Source organism: Balaenoptera acutorostrata, chromosome 12, assembly GCF_949987535.1.
Source record: "Balaenoptera acutorostrata chromosome 12, mBalAcu1.1, whole genome shotgun sequence".
In the NCBI taxonomy this organism is placed as follows: domain Eukaryota; kingdom Metazoa; phylum Chordata; class Mammalia; order Artiodactyla; family Balaenopteridae; genus Balaenoptera; species Balaenoptera acutorostrata.
In genome coordinates this window covers 9,191,661-9,210,160 of record NC_080075.1, presented here as the reverse complement: position 1 = coordinate 9,210,160, position 18,500 = coordinate 9,191,661, and the positions used below count along the sequence as shown (strand labels likewise).

Below are 18,500 nucleotides of genomic sequence, written 5' to 3'. Positions count from 1 at the left end.
GAAGGGAGCTGGGTCAATAGCAAGGGGCAGTCACCACCTTGCGGGGGGTGGGGGCGGTCAGAAAATCCAAATGGGCTGAACCAGGGAGGGCGGCCACAGGCACAGGGAAGATCTGGAAGTTAGATCCAAGCTCTGGAGTTGGTCAACACTGTTGTTATGGTCAAAGTTATATGAAGGATAAGACAGAACTTTCTGGACCTCTCACTGCTGTTCTGGTTGACTTTCATTTTTGTTTCCTTGCAAAGCAGGAATTTTTACACCCAGAGGCCTTGGGAGCTTCTGACAGGCTGGAGCAGACGGCGGGCAGAGTGGAAGCAGCTGCTCCCAGTTTGGTTCTTCTTTTCCCCAAAACCCATGGCTGGGAAGATGGCAAGTCCTCCTTGGTCAGGTGGATTGCAGGTTACCTTGGGAAGCTGCAGAACATGTGGCCCGACAGAATAAGACATTTCAAGTGAAAACATAAAGGCTCCAACCTATTTTACGTAGTATAAAGTGGCAAGAGTTTTTGAGTCATGGTTAAATAGCTACATGGAACCCAAATATTTTCTACGTCTGGTGTTATCAAATTCGGTACAAATCAGCATTTAAGGCGATGCTGGTCAGTGAAGAAGCTGCTCCAGGTCCCCTTGCCCTCAAGGAGCACAGAGGTACTGGTTAAGGAGTGAGGATTCCCATGAGGGTAATTCCCTTGAGCCAGACAACCTCCTGGACCCAACTTTTGGTCAGTGGTAGTGAGATTGGGGGTAGGAGCCTTGGATGGTGTGGGGACCAAGGAGATGAAAACAGCGCCCACCCCTGGCCACCTTCTTGTCTCATGATCTCGCCTCTCCAGTTCTGGGATTCACCGTCATCTCTAACACGCGAGGACCAGTCTTGCCATGATGAGCTGACAGAGTGCAGTGGCTGAAAAAAGCAAGGACAGAAGTTCCTGAGGTCAGGCAGGCTGGGTTCACTGGCTCATCCGGGTCTAATAACCTGTCCAGGCCTCAGTTTCTTCATCTGTAAACTGGGCATGATAACAGGAATTCAAATTTATGTTAGCTTATCATCCCCAATAGCAGGTGACCTCAAAGCCATTTCACTTTCAAAGGCATTTTGCCAAATTTGGGGGGTTAGTAGTAGGTAGCACATTTATCGTCCTCTCTGTTTTTCTAAATGTCATTATGCGAGCAGAAAGGAGAGGCAGAAAGGCAGTGTGCAGATGGTGGTGAGGTAGCTGGTCTCTGCAAAAGCATATCCCTGGAAATCTGAAGCACGGATAACTGAGAGTTGACCGAAAACACAGGCAACTAAGAAGCTGAGTAAGGACCTTAGTGAATAGTGAATAACCCCATAGCCCTAATTAATGAAGGAAAGGAAATCCTGACTCACTGCTGGCTATAGCAATTTCTAGTTTGCTGAAGTCTCGAGGGAAAAGACATCTCTGCGTGAGGATTTCAGGCTCTTGGGTTATTGCCAGAGCAAAGAAGCTGTGTTTACACAGCATGCGGTGGAGACAGGGAGTCAGAAGCTGCCGACAGACCAGCCAGGGTTGTTTGTCCTCGCTCACTTCCCTGTTGATGTACCAAACCCTAGAATATGCTCCCTGGGTCTGTTCCCCTGTCTTGAGCCATGTGTGTTCTTAGACCCTCTGAGAGGATGAAGCTGTCCTCATGCTAAACTTGGGCACCAACACAGCTGGAAAACTAGTAACTGCAGCTCAGTGGAGCCTATTCAAGACGTCTTACAGAAGGTAATGTCTAACACCAGGGAGAGAACAACATAGAATGCATTTTCTGGAAGAACAGTATTTGTTGTATAATCAGGAATCTGGAGAACACTTTCTTCCTCCTGTCAGTGTTTTTTCTGCTTCTCAGGTGACTGACTGGGAGAAATGTACAACCTTCCTCAGTCTTTACCTCCCATGAGGTACTTCTGAAAATCAGGGACTTTGTGATGAAGAGCCTGAGAGAGTCATGGGGGCAGGAAGATTCTTTGTGCCCAGCCTGGGGAGGAATGTTGCTGAAGTAGGCTGGGCTCAGCTCCCCCCCGGCCATCTCCTAACTCCCAGCCTGCCCCCTGCTGCCACAGACCGGGTGTCCTAAGCAGCTGGGAGCTGACCCTCAGCCCACCTCTCTCTGGGCCAGGTAGCTTTAAGTCCCAGCTTTGAAGTCGAGGTGAGGTAATTGACTATTTACCTTCAGCTAACTGGGGATGTGTGATTAGAAGCTCATGAATCCTAAAGGGCTGGTGACATCTGTTTATCCCTTAAAACACAATACAGGGACTCCCCTGGTGGTCCAGTGGCTAAGACTCCCCTCTCCCAATGCAGGGGCCCACATTTGATCCCTGGTCAGGGAACTAGATCCCACATGCATGCTGCAACTAACAGTTTGCATGCCACAACTAAGACCCAGCGCAGCCAAATATATAAATACTTTAAAAAACACAATATATTTGCTGGGGGTTTCTGCCCCAGTTATCTGTGGAGACAATCACTTAGGGTGCTTTTAGGGGCAGGTTTAGATGATACGTGTTCCTGGCTTTACCTGTGGTTTTACTTTCTGTGATTTATATACATACGTAAGTGTACGCCATCTTGTTTAAGCTCAGTCATGAAGTCAACTGCATAATCTCCCTTTTCACAAGTGAAGAAACTGAACCTAAACCACTTGCCCGAGGTTACAGAACTCCTCAGTGGCAGGGGAGACCCTTAGAGCAGTGTGGTTAAGGGTGGGGCCCAGTGGATGGCATCGACATCTTTAAATTAAGCAGGGACCACTTTGGCATCGTCTCCTACCTGGGTGAGGTATGCATCTCCCAGGTTCCTGGTTTAAAGCTGGTTGTGTGTGTGTGTGTGTGTGTGTGTGTTTCCTGACTCCTGGCCTGGTGTGGGTCCTGACTGGCCATGTGAAGTCAGGACAGCCTCACCTCCCCAGGTGAGTGTGTGTCCCGGAGGTGAGACCAGCTGGGAATAAGCCCTCCTTCCCACACGCAGCCTCAGACTGAGGATGCCTGAGCCGGCACTGCAGAATTCTGGCACCGCCATAGGGAATTGCTAATAAGCTTCCTGCCCCCAGTGGCCGGCCGACACTTCCTTCATTCATGGACTTGAGAATAGCCGCTCCTGACCTGCATAATTTATTCGTGGGCTCAGAGGAAGCTCTTCTCCAAATCCACCAACCATATCCTTCCCATGCGAAGCCTGACACTTCTTAGCACCGGGCCTTGAATATCTTACTGACTTTGGCCCCAGCACATCGTCATGAAACATTGAGCAGTGCTGCTCTTCTTTCTGCCCACTTATTTTTTTAAAGAGGCAGGTTTATAGAGAGTATATTGCCGATGAGTCTGGTTCACGGCGAGGGTGCGTCAGGGAAATAAACTGTTGGTGTCACTGTTCTGCAGGTTGAATCCATTTATTACTTTGTGGTGGGGGATGTTCCAGAGGAATCCAAGGAGCTTCTCCTTCAGAGGGCTTTGGAGATCCCATATCCTGTCTGCACGGTGTCCTTCAATGCCAGACAAGAGGGCACGACAGCTTTCTTAAAGGATCTGAGTGCCAAGACCCGAAGCAGGTAGGCAGAAAACGTGCTCTGGGAAGACCGCGAGCGAGCTGCGTGCTTGCACGTAGTCGACAGTGGGTCTTGATTCCTAGTGGTCTTCCTGACCAGTCGGTTGCTGTGTTCTCCTCTTTCCAGTAGTCTTTAGTCTCCATTCACCTTTGCTCCTCTACCTGGCATTAATCCTGCCTTTTTTTCTGATGCTTTGACATTTTGGGGTCTTGCTGACCCTGGACAGACCGTGCCTCCCAGGTTAGCTGATTCCTAAAGACAGTAAAAGACTCACCTGGGACGGAATGCACCTTTTATGTGCAAACTAACCAATCCAGCCCACACTCTCAATCCAGGCTCTCATACCCTAAGCACTGTCCCCTGCCCCAGTCACCCCCTGCCCCAGTCACCCCAGGGCCAAGTACCAGACAGCTCAGGACAGCCCCTACACTCCAGCACCTGCTGAAATCATTCAGACTAGCCAATCCTAAGCCTGCTTACTCTGCCTCACCCATTTCTTTCTGCAGAATCCACAAGAAGGACTTGCCCATGTTTTCCCCTTGTTCTCTCTGCTTCCTGACCAAACCTGGGGCTTCCCTGTGTGACCCTGTGTGGTGTGGCATGCCCCCATCTCTTTGGAAAAATATTAGTCAGTTCTGGCTGCCACAATAAAACACCAAAGACTGGGTGGCTTAAATGACATATTTATTTCTCACAGTTCTGAAGGCTGGGAAGTCCAAGATCAAGGTGCTAGCAGATTCTGTTTCTGGTGAGAACTCTCTTTCTCTCTTGTAGGCAGCTGCCCTCTTGCTGTGTCCTTCCATCCTTCCATGGAGGACAGAGAGAGACAGAGAGACAGAGACAGAGAGAGAGAGAGGGAGACACAGACAGAGACAGAGAGAGAGGGCATGTAAACTCTTTGGTGTCTCTTCTTAAAAGGATACCAATCCTATTGGATCAGGGCCCCACCCTTATGACCTCATTTAACCTTAATTACCTTCTTATAAGTCTTATCTCCAAATGCAATCCCATTGCAGATTAAGGCTTCAACACAGATATTTGGGGAGGTGACGGGTGGAGGCACAATTCAGTCCATAGCAGAAACTGTGAGTGGCAAACTATCTTTTCTTTTTTTTAACATGTTTATTGGAGTATAATTGCTTTACAATGGTGTGTTAGTTTCTGCTTTATAACAAAGTGAATCAGCTATACATATACATATATCCCCATAGCTCCTCCCTCTTGCGTCTCCCTCCCATCCTCCCTATCCCACCCCTCTAGGTGGGCACAAAGCACCGAGCTGACCTCCCACAGCTCCCAGTGGGCTGCTTCCCACTAGCTATCTGTTTTACATTTGGTAGTAATAAGTCCATGCCACTCTCTCACTTCGTCCCAGCTTACCCTTCCCCCTCCCCATATCCTCAAGTCCATTCTCTACTTCTGCATCTTTATTCCTGTCCTGCCCCTAGGTTCTTAAGAACCATTTTTTTTTTAGATTCCATATATATGTGTCAGCATATGGTTTTTGTTTTCCTCTTTCTGACTTACTTCACTCTGTATGACAAACTCTAGGTCCATCCACCTCACCACAAATAACTCAATTTCATTTCTTTTTTATGGCTGAGTGATATTCCATTGTATATATGTACCACACCTCTTTATCCATTCATCTGTTGATGGACACATAGGTTGCTTCCATGTCCTGGCTATTGTAAATAGAGCTGCAGTGAACATTGTGGTACATGACTCTTTTTGAATTATGGTTTTCTCAGGGTATATGCCCAGTAGTAGGATTGCTGGGTCGTATGGTAGTTCTATTTTTAGTTTCTTAAGGCACCTCCATACTGTTCTCCATAGTGGCTGTATCAATTTACATTCCCACCAACAGTGCAAGAGGGTTCCCTTTTCTCCACACCCTCTCCAGCATTTATTGTTTGTAGATTTTTTGATGATGGCCATTCTGACTGGTGTGAGGTGATACCTCATTGTAGTTTTGATTTGCATTTCTCTAATGATTACTGATGTCGAGCATTGTTTCATGTGTTTGTTGGTGATCTGTATATCTTGTTTGGAGGAATGTCTATTTAGGTCTTCTGCCCATTTTTGGATTGGGTTGTTTGTTTTTTTGATATTGAGTTGCATGAACTGCTTGTAAATTTTGGAGGTTAATCCTTTGTCAGTTGCTTCATTTGCAAATATTTTCTCCCATTCTGAGGGTTGTCTTTTGGTCTTGTTTAAGGTTTCCTTTGCTGTGCAAAAGCTTTTAAGCTTCATTAGGTCCCATTTGTTTATTTTTGTTTGTATTTCCGTTTCTCTAGGAGGTGGGTCAAAAAGGATCTTGCTGTGATTTATGTCCTAGAGTGTTCTGCCTAGGTTTTCCTCTAAGAGTTTGATAGTGTCTGGCCTTACATTTAGGTCTTTAATCCATTTGGAGTTTATTTTTGTGTATGGTGTTAGGGAGTGTTCTGATTTCATTCTTTTACATGTAGCTGTCCAGTTTTCCCAGCATCACTTATTGAAGAGGCTGTCTTTTCTCCATTGCATAGTCTTGCCTCCTTTATCAAAAATAAGGTGACCATAGGTGCGTGGGTTTATCTCTGGGCTTTCTATCCTGTTCCATTGATCTATATTTCTGTTTTTGTGCCAGTACCATACTGTCTTGAATACTGTAGCTTTGTAGTATAGTCTTAAGTCAGGGAGCCTGATTCCTCCAGCTCCATTTTCTCAAGATTGCTTTGGTATTCGGGGTCTTTTGTGTTTCCATACAAATTGTGAAATTTTTTGTTCTAGTTCTGTGAAAAATGCCATTGGTAGTTTGATAGGGATTGTGTTGAATCTGTAGATTGCTTTGGGTAGTGTAGTCATTTTCACAATGTTGATTCTTCCAATCCAGGAACATGGTATATCTCTCCATCTCTTTGTATCATCTTTGATTTCTTTCATCAGTGTCTTATGATTTTCTGCGTACAGGTCTTTTGTCTCCTTAGGTAGGTTTATTCCTAGGTATCTTATTCTTTTTGTTGCCATGGTAAATGGGAGTGTTTCCTTCATTTCTGTTTCAGATTTTTCATCATTAGTGTATAGGAATGCCAGAGATTTCTGTACATTAATTTTGTATCCTGCTACTTTACCAAACTCGTTAATTAGCTCTAGTAATTTTCTGATAGTATCTTTAGGATTCTCTATGTATAGTATCATGTCATCTGCAAACAGTGACAGCTTTACTTCTTCTTTTCCGATTTGGATTCCTTTTATTTCTTTTTCTTCTCTGACTGCTGTGGCTATAACTTCCAACACTATGTTGAATAATAGTGGTGAGAATGGGCAACCTTGTCTTGTTCCTGATCTTAGTGGAAATGGTTTCAGTTTTTCACCATGAGAAGGATATTGGCTGTGGGTTTGTCATATATGGCCTTTATTATGTTGAGGTAAGTTCCCTCTATCCCTACTTTCTGGAGGGTGTCTATCATAATTGGGTGTTGAATTTTGTCGAAAGCTTTTTCTGCATCTATTGAGATGATCATATGGTTTTTCTCCTTCAATTTGTTAATATGGTTTATCACATTAATTGATTTGCATATATTGAAGAATCCTTGCATTCTTGGGATAAACCCTACTTGATCATGGTGTGTGATCCTTTTAATGTGCTGTTGGATTCTGTTTGCTAGTATTTTGTTGAGGATTTTTGCACCTGTTTTCATAAGTGATACTGCCTGTGGTTTTCTTTCTGTGGGACATCTTTGTCTGGTTTTGGTATCAGGCTGATGGTGGCCTTGTAGAATGAGTTTGGGAGTGTTCCTCCCTCTGCTATGTTTTGGAAGAGCTTGAGAAGGAGAGGTGTTAGCTCTTTGCTAAATGTTTGATAGAATTCACCTGTGAAGCCATCTGGTCCTGGGTTTTTTTTTGTTGAATGATTTTTAATCACAGTCTCAATTTCAGTGCTTGTGATTGGTCTGTTTATATTTTCTATTTCTTCCTGGTTCAGACTCGGGAGGTTGTGCTTTTCTAAGAATTTGTCCATTTCTTCCAGGTTGTCCATTTTATTGGCATATAGTTGCTTGTCGTAATCTCTCATGATCCTTTGTATTTCTGCAGTGTCAGTTGTTAGTTTCCTTTTTCATTTCTAATTCTACTGATTTGTGTCTTCTTTTTTTTCTTGATGAGTCTGGCTAATGGTTTATCAATTTTGTTTATCTTCTCAAAGAACCAGCTTTTAGTTTTATTGATCTTTGCTATTGTTTCCTTCATTTCTTTTTCATTTATTTCTGCTCTGGTCTTTATGATTTCTTTCCTTCTGCTAACTTTGGGGTTTTTTTGTTCTTCTTTCTCTGGTTGCTTTAGGTGTAAGGTTAGGTTGTTTATTTGAGATGTTTCTTGTTTCTTGAGGTAGGATTGTATTGCTATAAACTTCCCTCTCAGAGCTGCTTTTGCTCCATCCCATAGGTTTTGTGTCGTCGTGTTTTCATTGTTACTTGTTTCTAGGTATTTTTTGATTTCCTCTTTGATTTCTTCAGTGATGTCTTGGTTATTAAGTAGTGTATTGTTTAGCCTCCATGTGTTTGTATTTTTTACAGATCTTTCCCTGTAATTGATATCTAGTCTCATAGCATTGTGGTCAGAAAAGATACTTGATACGATTTCAATTTTCTTAAATTTACCAAGGCTTGATTTGTGACCCAAGATATGATCTATCCTGGAGAATGTTCCATGAGCACTTGAGAAGATAGTGTATTCTGTTGTCTTTGGATGGAATGTCCTATAAAATATCAATTAAGTCCATCGTGTTTAATGTGTCATTTAAAGCTTGTGTTTCCTTATTTATTTTCATTTTGGATGATCTGTCCAATGGTGAAAGTGGGGTGTTAAAATCCCCTACTATGATTGTGTTACTGTCGATTTCCCCTTTTATGGCTGTTAACATTTGCCTTATATATTGAGGTGCTCCTATGTTGGGTGCATAAATATTTACAATTGTTATATCTTCTTCTTGGATTGATCCCTTGATCATCATGTAGTGTCCTTCTTTGTCTCTTGTAATAGTGTTTATTTTAAAGTCTATTTTGTCTGATATGAGAATTGCTACTCCAGCTTTATTTTGATTTCCATTTGCATGGAATATCTTTTTCCATCCCCTCACTTTCAGTCTGTATGTGTCCCTAGGTCTGAATTGGGTCTCTTGTAGACAGCATATATACGGGTCTTGATTTTGTATGCATTCAGCCAGTCTGTGTGTTTTGGTTGGAGCATTTAATGCATTTACATTTAAGGTAATTATCGATATGTATGTTCTTATTACCATTTTCTTAACTGTTGTGGGTTTGTTATTGTAGGTCTTTTCCTTCTCTTGTGTTTCCTGCCTAGAGAAGTTTCTTTAGCATTTGTTGTAAAGCTGGTTTGGTGGTGCTGAATTCTTTTAGTTTTTGCTTATCTGTAAAGGTTTTAATTTCTCCATCGAATCTGAGTGAGATCCTTGCTGGGTAGAGTAATCTTGGTTGTAGGTTCTTCCCTTTCATCACTTAAAATATGTCCTGCCACTCCCTTCTGTCTTGAAGAGTTTCTGCTTAAAGATTAGCTCTTAACCTTATGGGGATTCCCTTGTATGTTATATGTTGTTTTTCCCTTGCTGCTTTTAATATTTTTTCTTTGTACTTAATTTTTTATAGTTTAATTAATGTGTGTCTTGGCATGTTTCTCCTTGGATTTATCCTGTATGGGACTCTGCACTTCCTGGACTTGATTATTTCCTTTCCCATATTAGGGAAATTTTCAAGTATAATCTCTTCAAATATTTTCTCAGTCCCTTTCTTTTTCTCTTCTTCTTCTGGGACCCCTATAATTCAAATGTTGGTGTGTTTAATGTTGTCCCAGTGGTCTCTGAGACTGTCCTCAATTCTTTTCATTATTTTTCTTTATTCTGCTCTGTGGTAGTTATTTCCACTATTTTATTTTCCAGGGCACTTATCCGTTCTTCTGCCTCAGTTATTCTGCTGTTGGTTCCTTCTAGAGAATTTTTAATTTCATTTATTGTGTTGTTCATCATTGTTTGTTAGCTCTTTCATTCTTCTAGGTCCTTATTAAATATTTCTTCTATTTTCTCCATTCTATTTCCAAGATTTTGAATCATCTTACTATTATTACTCTGTATTCTTTTTCAGGTAGACGTCCTATTTCCTCTTCATTTGTTTGGTCTGGTGGGTTTTTACCTTGCTCCTTCATCTGGTGTGTGTTTCTCTGTCTTCTCATTTTACTTAACTTACTGTGTTTGGGGTCTTCTTTTCACAGGCTGCAGGTTTGTAGTTTCCTTTGTTTTTGGTGTCTGCCCCCAGTGGCTAAGGTTGGTTTAGTGGGTTGTGTAGGGTTCTTGGTGGAGGGAACTAGTGCCTGTGTTCTGGTGGATGAGTCTGGATCTTGTCTTACTAGTGGGCAGGACCACGTTCAGTGGTGTGTTTTGGGGTGTCTGTGACCTTATTACGATTTTAGGCAGCCTCTCTGCTAATGGGTGGGTTTGTGTTCCTGTCTTGCTAGTTGTTTGGCATAGGGTGTCCAGCACTGTAGCTTGCTGGTCATTGAGTGGAGCTGGGTCTTAGCATTGAGATGGAGATCTCTGGGAGAGCTTTCGCCATTTGATATTCCATGGAGCTGGGAGGTCTCTGGTGGACCAATGTCCTGAACTCGACTCTCCCAGCTCAGAGGCACAGGCCTGACACCTGGCTGGAGCACCAAGAGCCTGTCATCCACATGGCTCAGAAGAAAAGGGAGAAAAATAGAAGGAAAGAAAGAAAAAAATAAAATAAAATAAAGTTATTAAAGTAAAAAATTTAGAAAAATTATTAAAAATAAAAAAATTAAAATGTAATTAAAAAAAAGAAACAAAGAAGAGAACAACCAAACCGAAAAACAAATCCACCAATGATAACAAGTGCTAAAAACTATACTAAAAAAAAAAAAGGACAGACAAAACCCTAGGACAAATCGTAAAAGCAAAGCTATACAGACAAAATCACACAAGGAAGCATACACATACACACTCACAAAAAGAGAAAAAGGAAAATATACATATATATATATTTTAAAAAAAAAAGGAAAAGAGCAACCAAATCAATAAACAAATCTACCAGTGATAATAAACTCTAAATACTAAACTAAGATAAACATAAAACCAGGAACAAATTAGATGCAGAAAGCAAACCCCAAGTCTACAGTTGCTCCCAAAGTCCACCGCCTCAATTTTGGGATGATTTGTTGTCTATTCAGGTGTTCCACAGATGCAGGGTACATCAAGTTGATTGTGGAGATTTAATCTGCTGCTCCTGAGGCTTCTGGGGGAGATTTGCCTTTCTCTTCTTTCTTCGCACAGCTCCTGGGGTTCAGCTTTGGATTTGGCCCTGCCTCTGAATGTAGGTCGCCTGAGGGCGTCTGTTGTTGGCTCAGACAGGACGGGGTTAAAGTAGCAGCTGATTCGGGGGCTCTGGCTCACTCAGGTGGGGGGGAGGGAGGGGCACGGATGCGGGGCGAGCCTGCGGCGGCAGAGGCCAGCGTGACGTTGCACAGCCTGAGGCGCGCTGTGCGTTCTCCCGGGGAAGTTGTCCCTGGATCAGGGACCCTGGCAGTGGCGGGCTGCACAGGCTCCCAGGAGGAGAGGTGTGGAGAGTGACCTGTGCTTGCACACAGGCTTCTTGGTGGCGGCAGCAGCAGCCTTAGCGTCTCATGCCCGTCTCTGGGGTCCATGCTGATAGCCGCGGCTCGCGCCCATCTCTGGAGCTCATCTAGGCGGTGCTCTGAATCCCCTCTCCTTGCGCACCCTGAAACACTGGTCTCTTGCCTCCTCGGCAGCTCCAGACCTTTTCCCGGACTCCCTCCCGGCTAGCCGTGGCGCACTGGCCCCCTTCAGGCTGTGTTCACGCCGCCAACCCCAGTCCTCTCCCTGCGATCCGACCGAAGCCCAAGCCTCAGCTCCCAGCCCCGCCCACCCCGGCAGGTGAGCAGACAAGCCTCTCGGTCTGGTGAGTGCTGGCCTGTGCGGGAATCTCTCCGCTTTGCCCTCTGCACCCCTGTGGCTGCGCTCTCCTCCGTGGCTCTGAAGCTTTCCCCCCGCGACCCCCTGTCTCCACCAGTGAAGGGGCTTCCTAGTGTGTGGAAACTTTTCCTCCTTCACAGCTCCCTTCCACTGGTGCAGGTCCCGTCCCTATTCTTTTGTCTGTGTGTTTCCTTTTTTCTTTTGCCCTACCCAGGTACGTGGGAAGTTTCTTGCCTTTTGGGAAGTCTGAGGTCTTCTGCCAGCGCTCAGTAGGTGTTCTGTAGGAGTTGTTCCACACATAGTTGTATTTCTGATGTATTTGTGGGGAGGAAGGTGATCTCCACGTCTTACTCCTCCACCGTCTTGAAGGTCTCCTTGTAAAGTATCTTTTCAATGGTAGCTGTCTCCTGATCTGTTGGCCTCACTATACCTGAATAATAATAATAATAATATCTACATTTCAAAACAACCCCGTCTGTGCATGTGAGAGAGTTTGTGTCTCTTGTAGAGAGAGACCAGCTACTTATGTGGTTACAAGGAGAATGACTGAGTTCTTTCCTAAGTCAATCTGTCTAAAATGGGTAAAATGCCCACTCTTGAGCATTTGTTCTCAAATTTAGGTGCTCATCATATTGGCCTGGGGAGACGTGGGCTTCACCTTGCAGGCTGATTTTGCACAATAGAGGGGACTCTGGGAATATGCAGTTAGGCTTTGACTTTGCAAAGCCTTTCACTACCTAGGAATCTTGATTAAAATACAGATATCTTGACCACAGTCCCAGAGATTCTGATTTTCAGTGTCTAGGGAGGAACAGGGATATGCATTTTTAACAGGATCCCTGGTGATTCTGAAGACCACTGCTCTGGCTGCTCATAAAGCGCTTTGAAATCTTTTAACAGCAGGTGCTTGGCTTCAATTCTGGGCTCTTGAAACCCCCAAATACAGAAAGGGCTCACTGCCCCCACTTTCGCTAGTGGAGAGAGAAAAACCCAGCTGGCAGGGCCACCTTTCTTGCTGGTCCTCTGCTCAGCTCATGTGGAGACTCTCTGGGAAGGTGAGAGGCCAGGGAGTAATTTAACATGGGAGAAGCTGCAGTTCAGCCCCTGACTTTCAGGCCATGCTCCGTGGAGTGCGGGTTCTGCAGAAGAGGATGGGGTACACCTGGGCCCTTCTGTCCCTCCTCTGGTCCCGGAAAGTGAGGCCAACCCACGACCAGCAGTGCCGCTGCCTGCTCTGCTACCTGCCAGCCCACCTCCTCCCGGGGGTCCTGGATGGTCTCAGTGCATCTTTTGCTGTTGAGCCCCAGCTGAAGAGCAGTTATTATCAAACTGTAAAGGGCGTGTCCTGAGCATTTCAGCTTGCAGGGAGGCTGGACTCTGTCTGGACAGAGCCACCAGCTCTCAGGCACAGCGCTACACTCCTCAACTCTCCAAAGAGCCTGTCTTAATGGTGATTTGCTTTCTGCACAAGTGAGGCTGTATCAGCCAGAGGAAATGTCTGCCCTGTTCTCTTTCCTAATCTGGAGAACAGATCAGAGTAGAAAATTCTGGGCAAAGGCTTTGGCACTCAGAGTGTGAGGCCTGTCAGGACAAACCTCGATCATCCCCCCGTCTGTCCTGCAAGGAGGTCGTGGTGAGACAGGTGGGGACCTGGGACCCTTTACTGCAGTGCCTGCAGTTGGACAAACGTCTCCTCCAGCAACAGAATACAAAGGAACTATAAGGGACTAAAAATAACTGCATGCATGGGTAGTCGGGGCAAATTATGAACAGTACAATACAAAAAGGCCAAAACCCAGCTGCCACTTCTGAGGGCCTGGGAGCAAAAGCAGGGTCCTGAGCATGATCCCTGCGCACAGCACCACCAAGGGGGTGGGCAGACCACCTAAGCCCCCCCTCCAGCCCCACCTACTGATCTGCCTCCATCCTCACTGCTTAGCAAGGGGACCTGCTACTTGTTTTCATGCCCTTGTGCTGCAGCAAGAGTCCCAGTAAAGCCTTGCCTGAATTTCTTGTCTGGCCTCTTTTATCAATTTCTATTGATTAAAGAGTCTGAGAACCCAGGATGGTAACAATGGGATGAAGGAAACTGGGCATTTCTGTTTTGGAGGAAGCCCCTGCTTTCATTGTCCCAGTGTCACCTGAAACCCTTTAGAAATAGACAAGACTGAGGCCTTCTATGGCCCAGGGAAGGCCCACAGACCTCTCCCGCTATCTGCCCATCCTTCTGTCCATCCCAGCTCGTGTTTCAGGATTCTTTTTGCATCATGAGTGGCGATAGGCAGGGATGGTACTCTTGAGAGGAGAGAGATCTCCTCTGCCATCTGAAAGAAATTTCCTGCCATTACTGATTTTTTGGTTTCCAGACAACTGGCTTTGAGGGTGCGATTTAGCCCATCATCACCTGGAACACTACACCAATGCCTAAAAAAATTTTTTTTAATTGAAATATAGTTGATTTCCAATGGTGTGCTAGTTTCAGGTATACAGCAAAGTGATTCAGTTTTATACACATATATGTGTATATATGTATACATGTGTATATATATATATATATTCTTTTTTTAGATTCTTTTCCATTATAGGTTATTACAAGATATTGAGTATAGTTCCCTGTGCTATACAGTAGGTCCTTGTTGGTTATCTATTTTATATACAGTAGTGTACATATTTTAATCCCAAACTCCTAATTTATGCCTCCCCCCCTTCCCTCTTTGGTCACTATAAGTTTGTCTTCTATGTCTATGAGTCTATTTCTGTTTTGTAAATAAGCTCATTTGTGTCTTTTAGACTCCACGTATAAGTGTTATCGTATGATATTTGTCTTTGTCTGGCTTACTTCACTTCGTATGATAATCTCTGGGTCCATCCATGTTGCTGCAAATGGCATTATTTCATTCTTTTTTATGGCTGAGGAATATTCCATTGTATGTATGTGCCACATCTTCTTTATCCATTCATCTGTCAGTGGACATTTAGGTTGCTGCCATGTCTTGACTGTTGTGAATAGTGCTGCTATGAACATTGGTACATGAGCGCTTTTTTAGCTTCAAGCTGCTCATGAATGCCCTGGGGATCTTGTTAAAGTGCGTATTCTGCCTCGGCAGATCCAGGTGGGGCTGCGGGGAATGTGCATCCCTAGCCAGCTCCCAGGTACTGCTGCTGCTGCTAGGACCACACTTGGAGGGGTCGCCTGAGAAACGTGCCCACACTGAGTTCTTTTCATTAGTGCTGATGCTCAGGCCCTGGGGGAGCGTGCATTTGCCAAGTGGACGTTGACTGAAGCCCATCAGCAGTGGGCAGATGAGCCAACGCTGCCTCTTGTCACCAGCTTTCAGCAGTGAACCCGCAGGGCTCTGGGCACTGTTGGGCCCCTCATTAGCCTCTGGGCTTGTCAAAACTGTGTTTACATGATTGAACCCTGGGAACAAAAGAGTAAGTCTAATAAGCACAGGGTATCATTTTTCCAGGGCCGATAAATACCATTTGGTTGAGCTCAGTATCCTCTAATGAACAGAAGAGTCATCAGTTAAAATCCCAATGGCTCCTCGATTCTCTGGTGTCCTCCACCTTCCTGTCTTTTGTCTGTGGGAATTGACAAGGCACAGGGAAAAGCAGTGAGCACTTGGAAGATGCTTAGCACCACAGCAGAGCAAGTTCACAGTCTTGGGAGAATGAATGGTAACGCGCAGATACCACTCACTAGCCTCACGTGGCACACCTCTTCCTGTTTCAGATTCCACCCATTCGCAGAGAGAACAGAGTGCGTGGAACTTCCCGCCTTCCCCGTTAAGGATGGCGACAGTGTGATTACTTGGAATTCAAGGAAGCTGAGAGGAAAACTCCCTCCAGGTACCTGGGATGGAAAAGAAACAGTGTACTTTATGTCTTAATAACTTCAGATGATCCCTAGCCTTAGCACTAGGGCGGGACTCACCGTATCTTTTGTATTATTCATGTGGTGCAAGGGCAGAGGTCATGGATGTTAATGGGGAATTTGGCAGCCTGGCAACCAGGCATAAGTGTATGACCTAAGGAAGTGGCCTCAGTGAGATGCGTTTCCTAACTTGGGAAACTTCTGGAGACGTGGCCCCAGGCGTGTCAGCGCACTCTTAGTGCTTGGCAAGGCAGAGCTGCTCTGTTGCCCAGGTTGGCTGGAAGCTGTAGCGAGGATGCCCACACTTCTTGTGGGTTTTCTGCTGCCTCCCCATCAGTGATGGCGGTGTTTCTAGATGCACGTGAGGGATGGACCTGCCTCCTGTGAGGGCCAAGGCCACACAGGAACCTCTATGGAGGCTGAATGAACTTCCCCTTTCATTCAAAGGATGTGATCAGAGAGTTTAACAGGCGTAGAGAACGAGGTCAGGAAATCAGTGAGAAGTAGTACTGTGATTCGGGAAACCAGGACTAGAAGGTTCCTCAGAAAGCAGGAGATGGGAGTTTCTTTGGGGAGCTGATGAAATTGGCAAGTGCCAAATACACTGAGTAAACGCCGTGGAGAAGAGCAGGGAAGGCAGCTCCTGTGGGACTGTGGCATGCTGCAGCGCAGGGGTAGTTAGAAGTCTGAGAAAGCCCATCCCCACCTCCACCTTGCTGCTCATTTGTACTAATCAACAGAAGGCTTTCTAGCTTCAAACAAGGCAGGAGTTACTCTTTGGGGGTTGTTTGGGGCTGGGGGAGAAGCTGCAGGGTACATGTGCTTGTAAGTTTCCTCTGTTTACATAACAGTGTTGCAAAGGCTCCTGGGAGAAGGGCCCTGGGACTGGGTAGGAGGCACTTGCAATCCCGGTCTAGGGGGTCAGGTTGAGACCCAGGCAGGGGGTTGAATCACAGAGTGTGTCCTAGACACACACTTTGTGGATTCAGATTCTCAGTGCCCCAAAGCAGAGCTGGGGAGAGGTTCCCTTCGAGCTCGTCAGGGCCGCTGCCTTAGGTAACTTACAGCTTTGCTCTGATGGTGAGGTGGACATCTCCAGGGAATTTGAGAAAATGTCAATTGATAAGCAAGACTGATGCTAATCTAAGAAAAAAAATAATTTAGGATGTATGCCATGCCTTTGGAAGTAATTTACAAGATTAAGCCTAGTGGGCAATGAATCAATGAAGGTAAAGAATGTGAGATGTCACCAGCTCCCCAAGGTGTGCCAATGACCATAAATGGGGTTGAATTTGGGCCTATGTGTTCCTTGGCAACTTAGTTGTAGAGGGAAGCATGTCTGGCTGCATAGCTTACATTTTCAACAACTACCATCTTTCCAACCCTTGTGAAGCATACAAATCAAATTACAGATAAAAACATTTTTCTTAGAGTGAAATGCTCAGAGCGTGGCCTGCCGTTCTAATGCCATTTCAGTGATCACATGTTCTGAATTCAGGAAGAGTGTCCCAGATCCTAAATATGTGATCTTGTCTCCTCAATCCATCAGAATGTCCCAGAAATGCCAACATTTCAGAACCTACCTCTCCCACTCAAAAACTGGCCAGAAATCCTTGAGACGATTTTTGTTTGGGAAATGTGTGGTTTTCAACCTCACTCGGGCTCAGAGGCAGTTCTCCAATCTTTCCCTGATCAGTTTCCCCTCCCTGCTTCTCCATCATTTGTCTCAAGCATTTATCAGTATGAGTTTCCTCAGGCCCTCTCTAGCTTGGGAAGGGAGGGTGTCTCCTCGGGAGATAATTTTGCCTTCTGTGGTGTAGAAAAGACAGACTATCAAGTGAGGGGCTAGAGAAGCATTGCTCAGAGAAGTGAACTGGCAACTGAAAGAAATGTCCTGCTGTTTCTGATGTTGAGGTTTCTAGGTAATTGGCTTTTTAGCCTGTGAGTTACCATCACCCATGTACCACATCAATACAAAAAACCTCTGTAGTCAAAATAGTAGTTTTAAAAATTGTTGTGAAATGTACATAACATAAAATTTACCATTGTAACCATTTCTAAGTGTTAAGTATATTCCCTAAATTCAGTAGTGAGGTGTCAGGTACATTCACCTTGTTGTGCAACCCGGTCTCCAGAACTCTCCATTTCGGAAAACTGAAACTCTGTACCCATTAAACAACGTCCCATTTGTCCCTCCCCACAGCCCTCAGCACTTAACATTCTGCTTTCTGTCTCTGAATCTGACTGCTCTAGATACCCCATATAAGTGGAGTCATACAATATTTGTCATTTTGTGACTGGCTTATTTTATTTAGCATAATGCTCTCAAGGTTCATCCATGTCATAGCATGAGTCAGAATTTCCTTCCTTTTAAGGGCTGAATAATGTTCTGCGGTGTGTGTGTGTGTGTGTGTGTGTGTGTGTGTGTGTGTGTGTGTGTGTAGGATGCAATATCTCATACTACCTCATGACATGATCCCAGCCATCCACATCTCCTGAAACAAATCTCTCAGTTTCTAGAAAGGAATGGCTTCTCACCTGCACGAGGGCGGGGCTGGATCACTGGCTTACACCGGGATCCCAGGACGTTGGCAGCACTTGGCTGGATGGGTCATAATCTCAGGCTCCCAGGAGTTGAGTTCATGAACCTGGGCACTGAGTAGACTTCTCCCCTTTCCCTTCCAGGGATGACTTTCTGCCTTAGAAATTCTGCTTTCTTCCGGCACAGGCTCCATCCCATGTAGGAATGCTCCATCAGCCTTGGATGGATTCCCCTCACTGCGGGGAGCAGGATCTGTGATTTAGATGTAAGAAGCGTGGGGGATTTAATAGGGCAGGTGACGCTGACCTGAAGCTGTAGCTCTACACTTTTCCTCCTCATAGCCATCCTTCCCCTATGGCTTTCCGCCCAGAGTTGGCTGGGTCCCTGCTCATGTTTATATTCACAGGGCATACAGTAGGGGGATGGCTGCTCTGTGGTGTAGCCAGCACCTTCCACGTAGGTGTCCTTGCCTCTTTCTCTGTTTAACTACTCTCTTTGCCTACTGACTGGGGAGGGGAAAGGGTACCAACA

General features: G+C 45.2%; 1 protein-coding gene across 1 annotated transcript in view; it reads left to right on the top strand.

Moving 5' to 3' along the window:
• Positions 1-18,500, top strand: part of VWA3B (von Willebrand factor A domain containing 3B) — a 234,457-nt gene that overhangs the window by 31,249 nt on the left and 184,708 nt on the right. Inside the window, 2 exon segments of the mRNA XM_057558670.1 lie at positions 3,388-3,557; positions 15,287-15,402. Of these exon segments, the coding sequence (XP_057414653.1) occupies positions 3,388-3,557; positions 15,287-15,402 (286 nt within the window).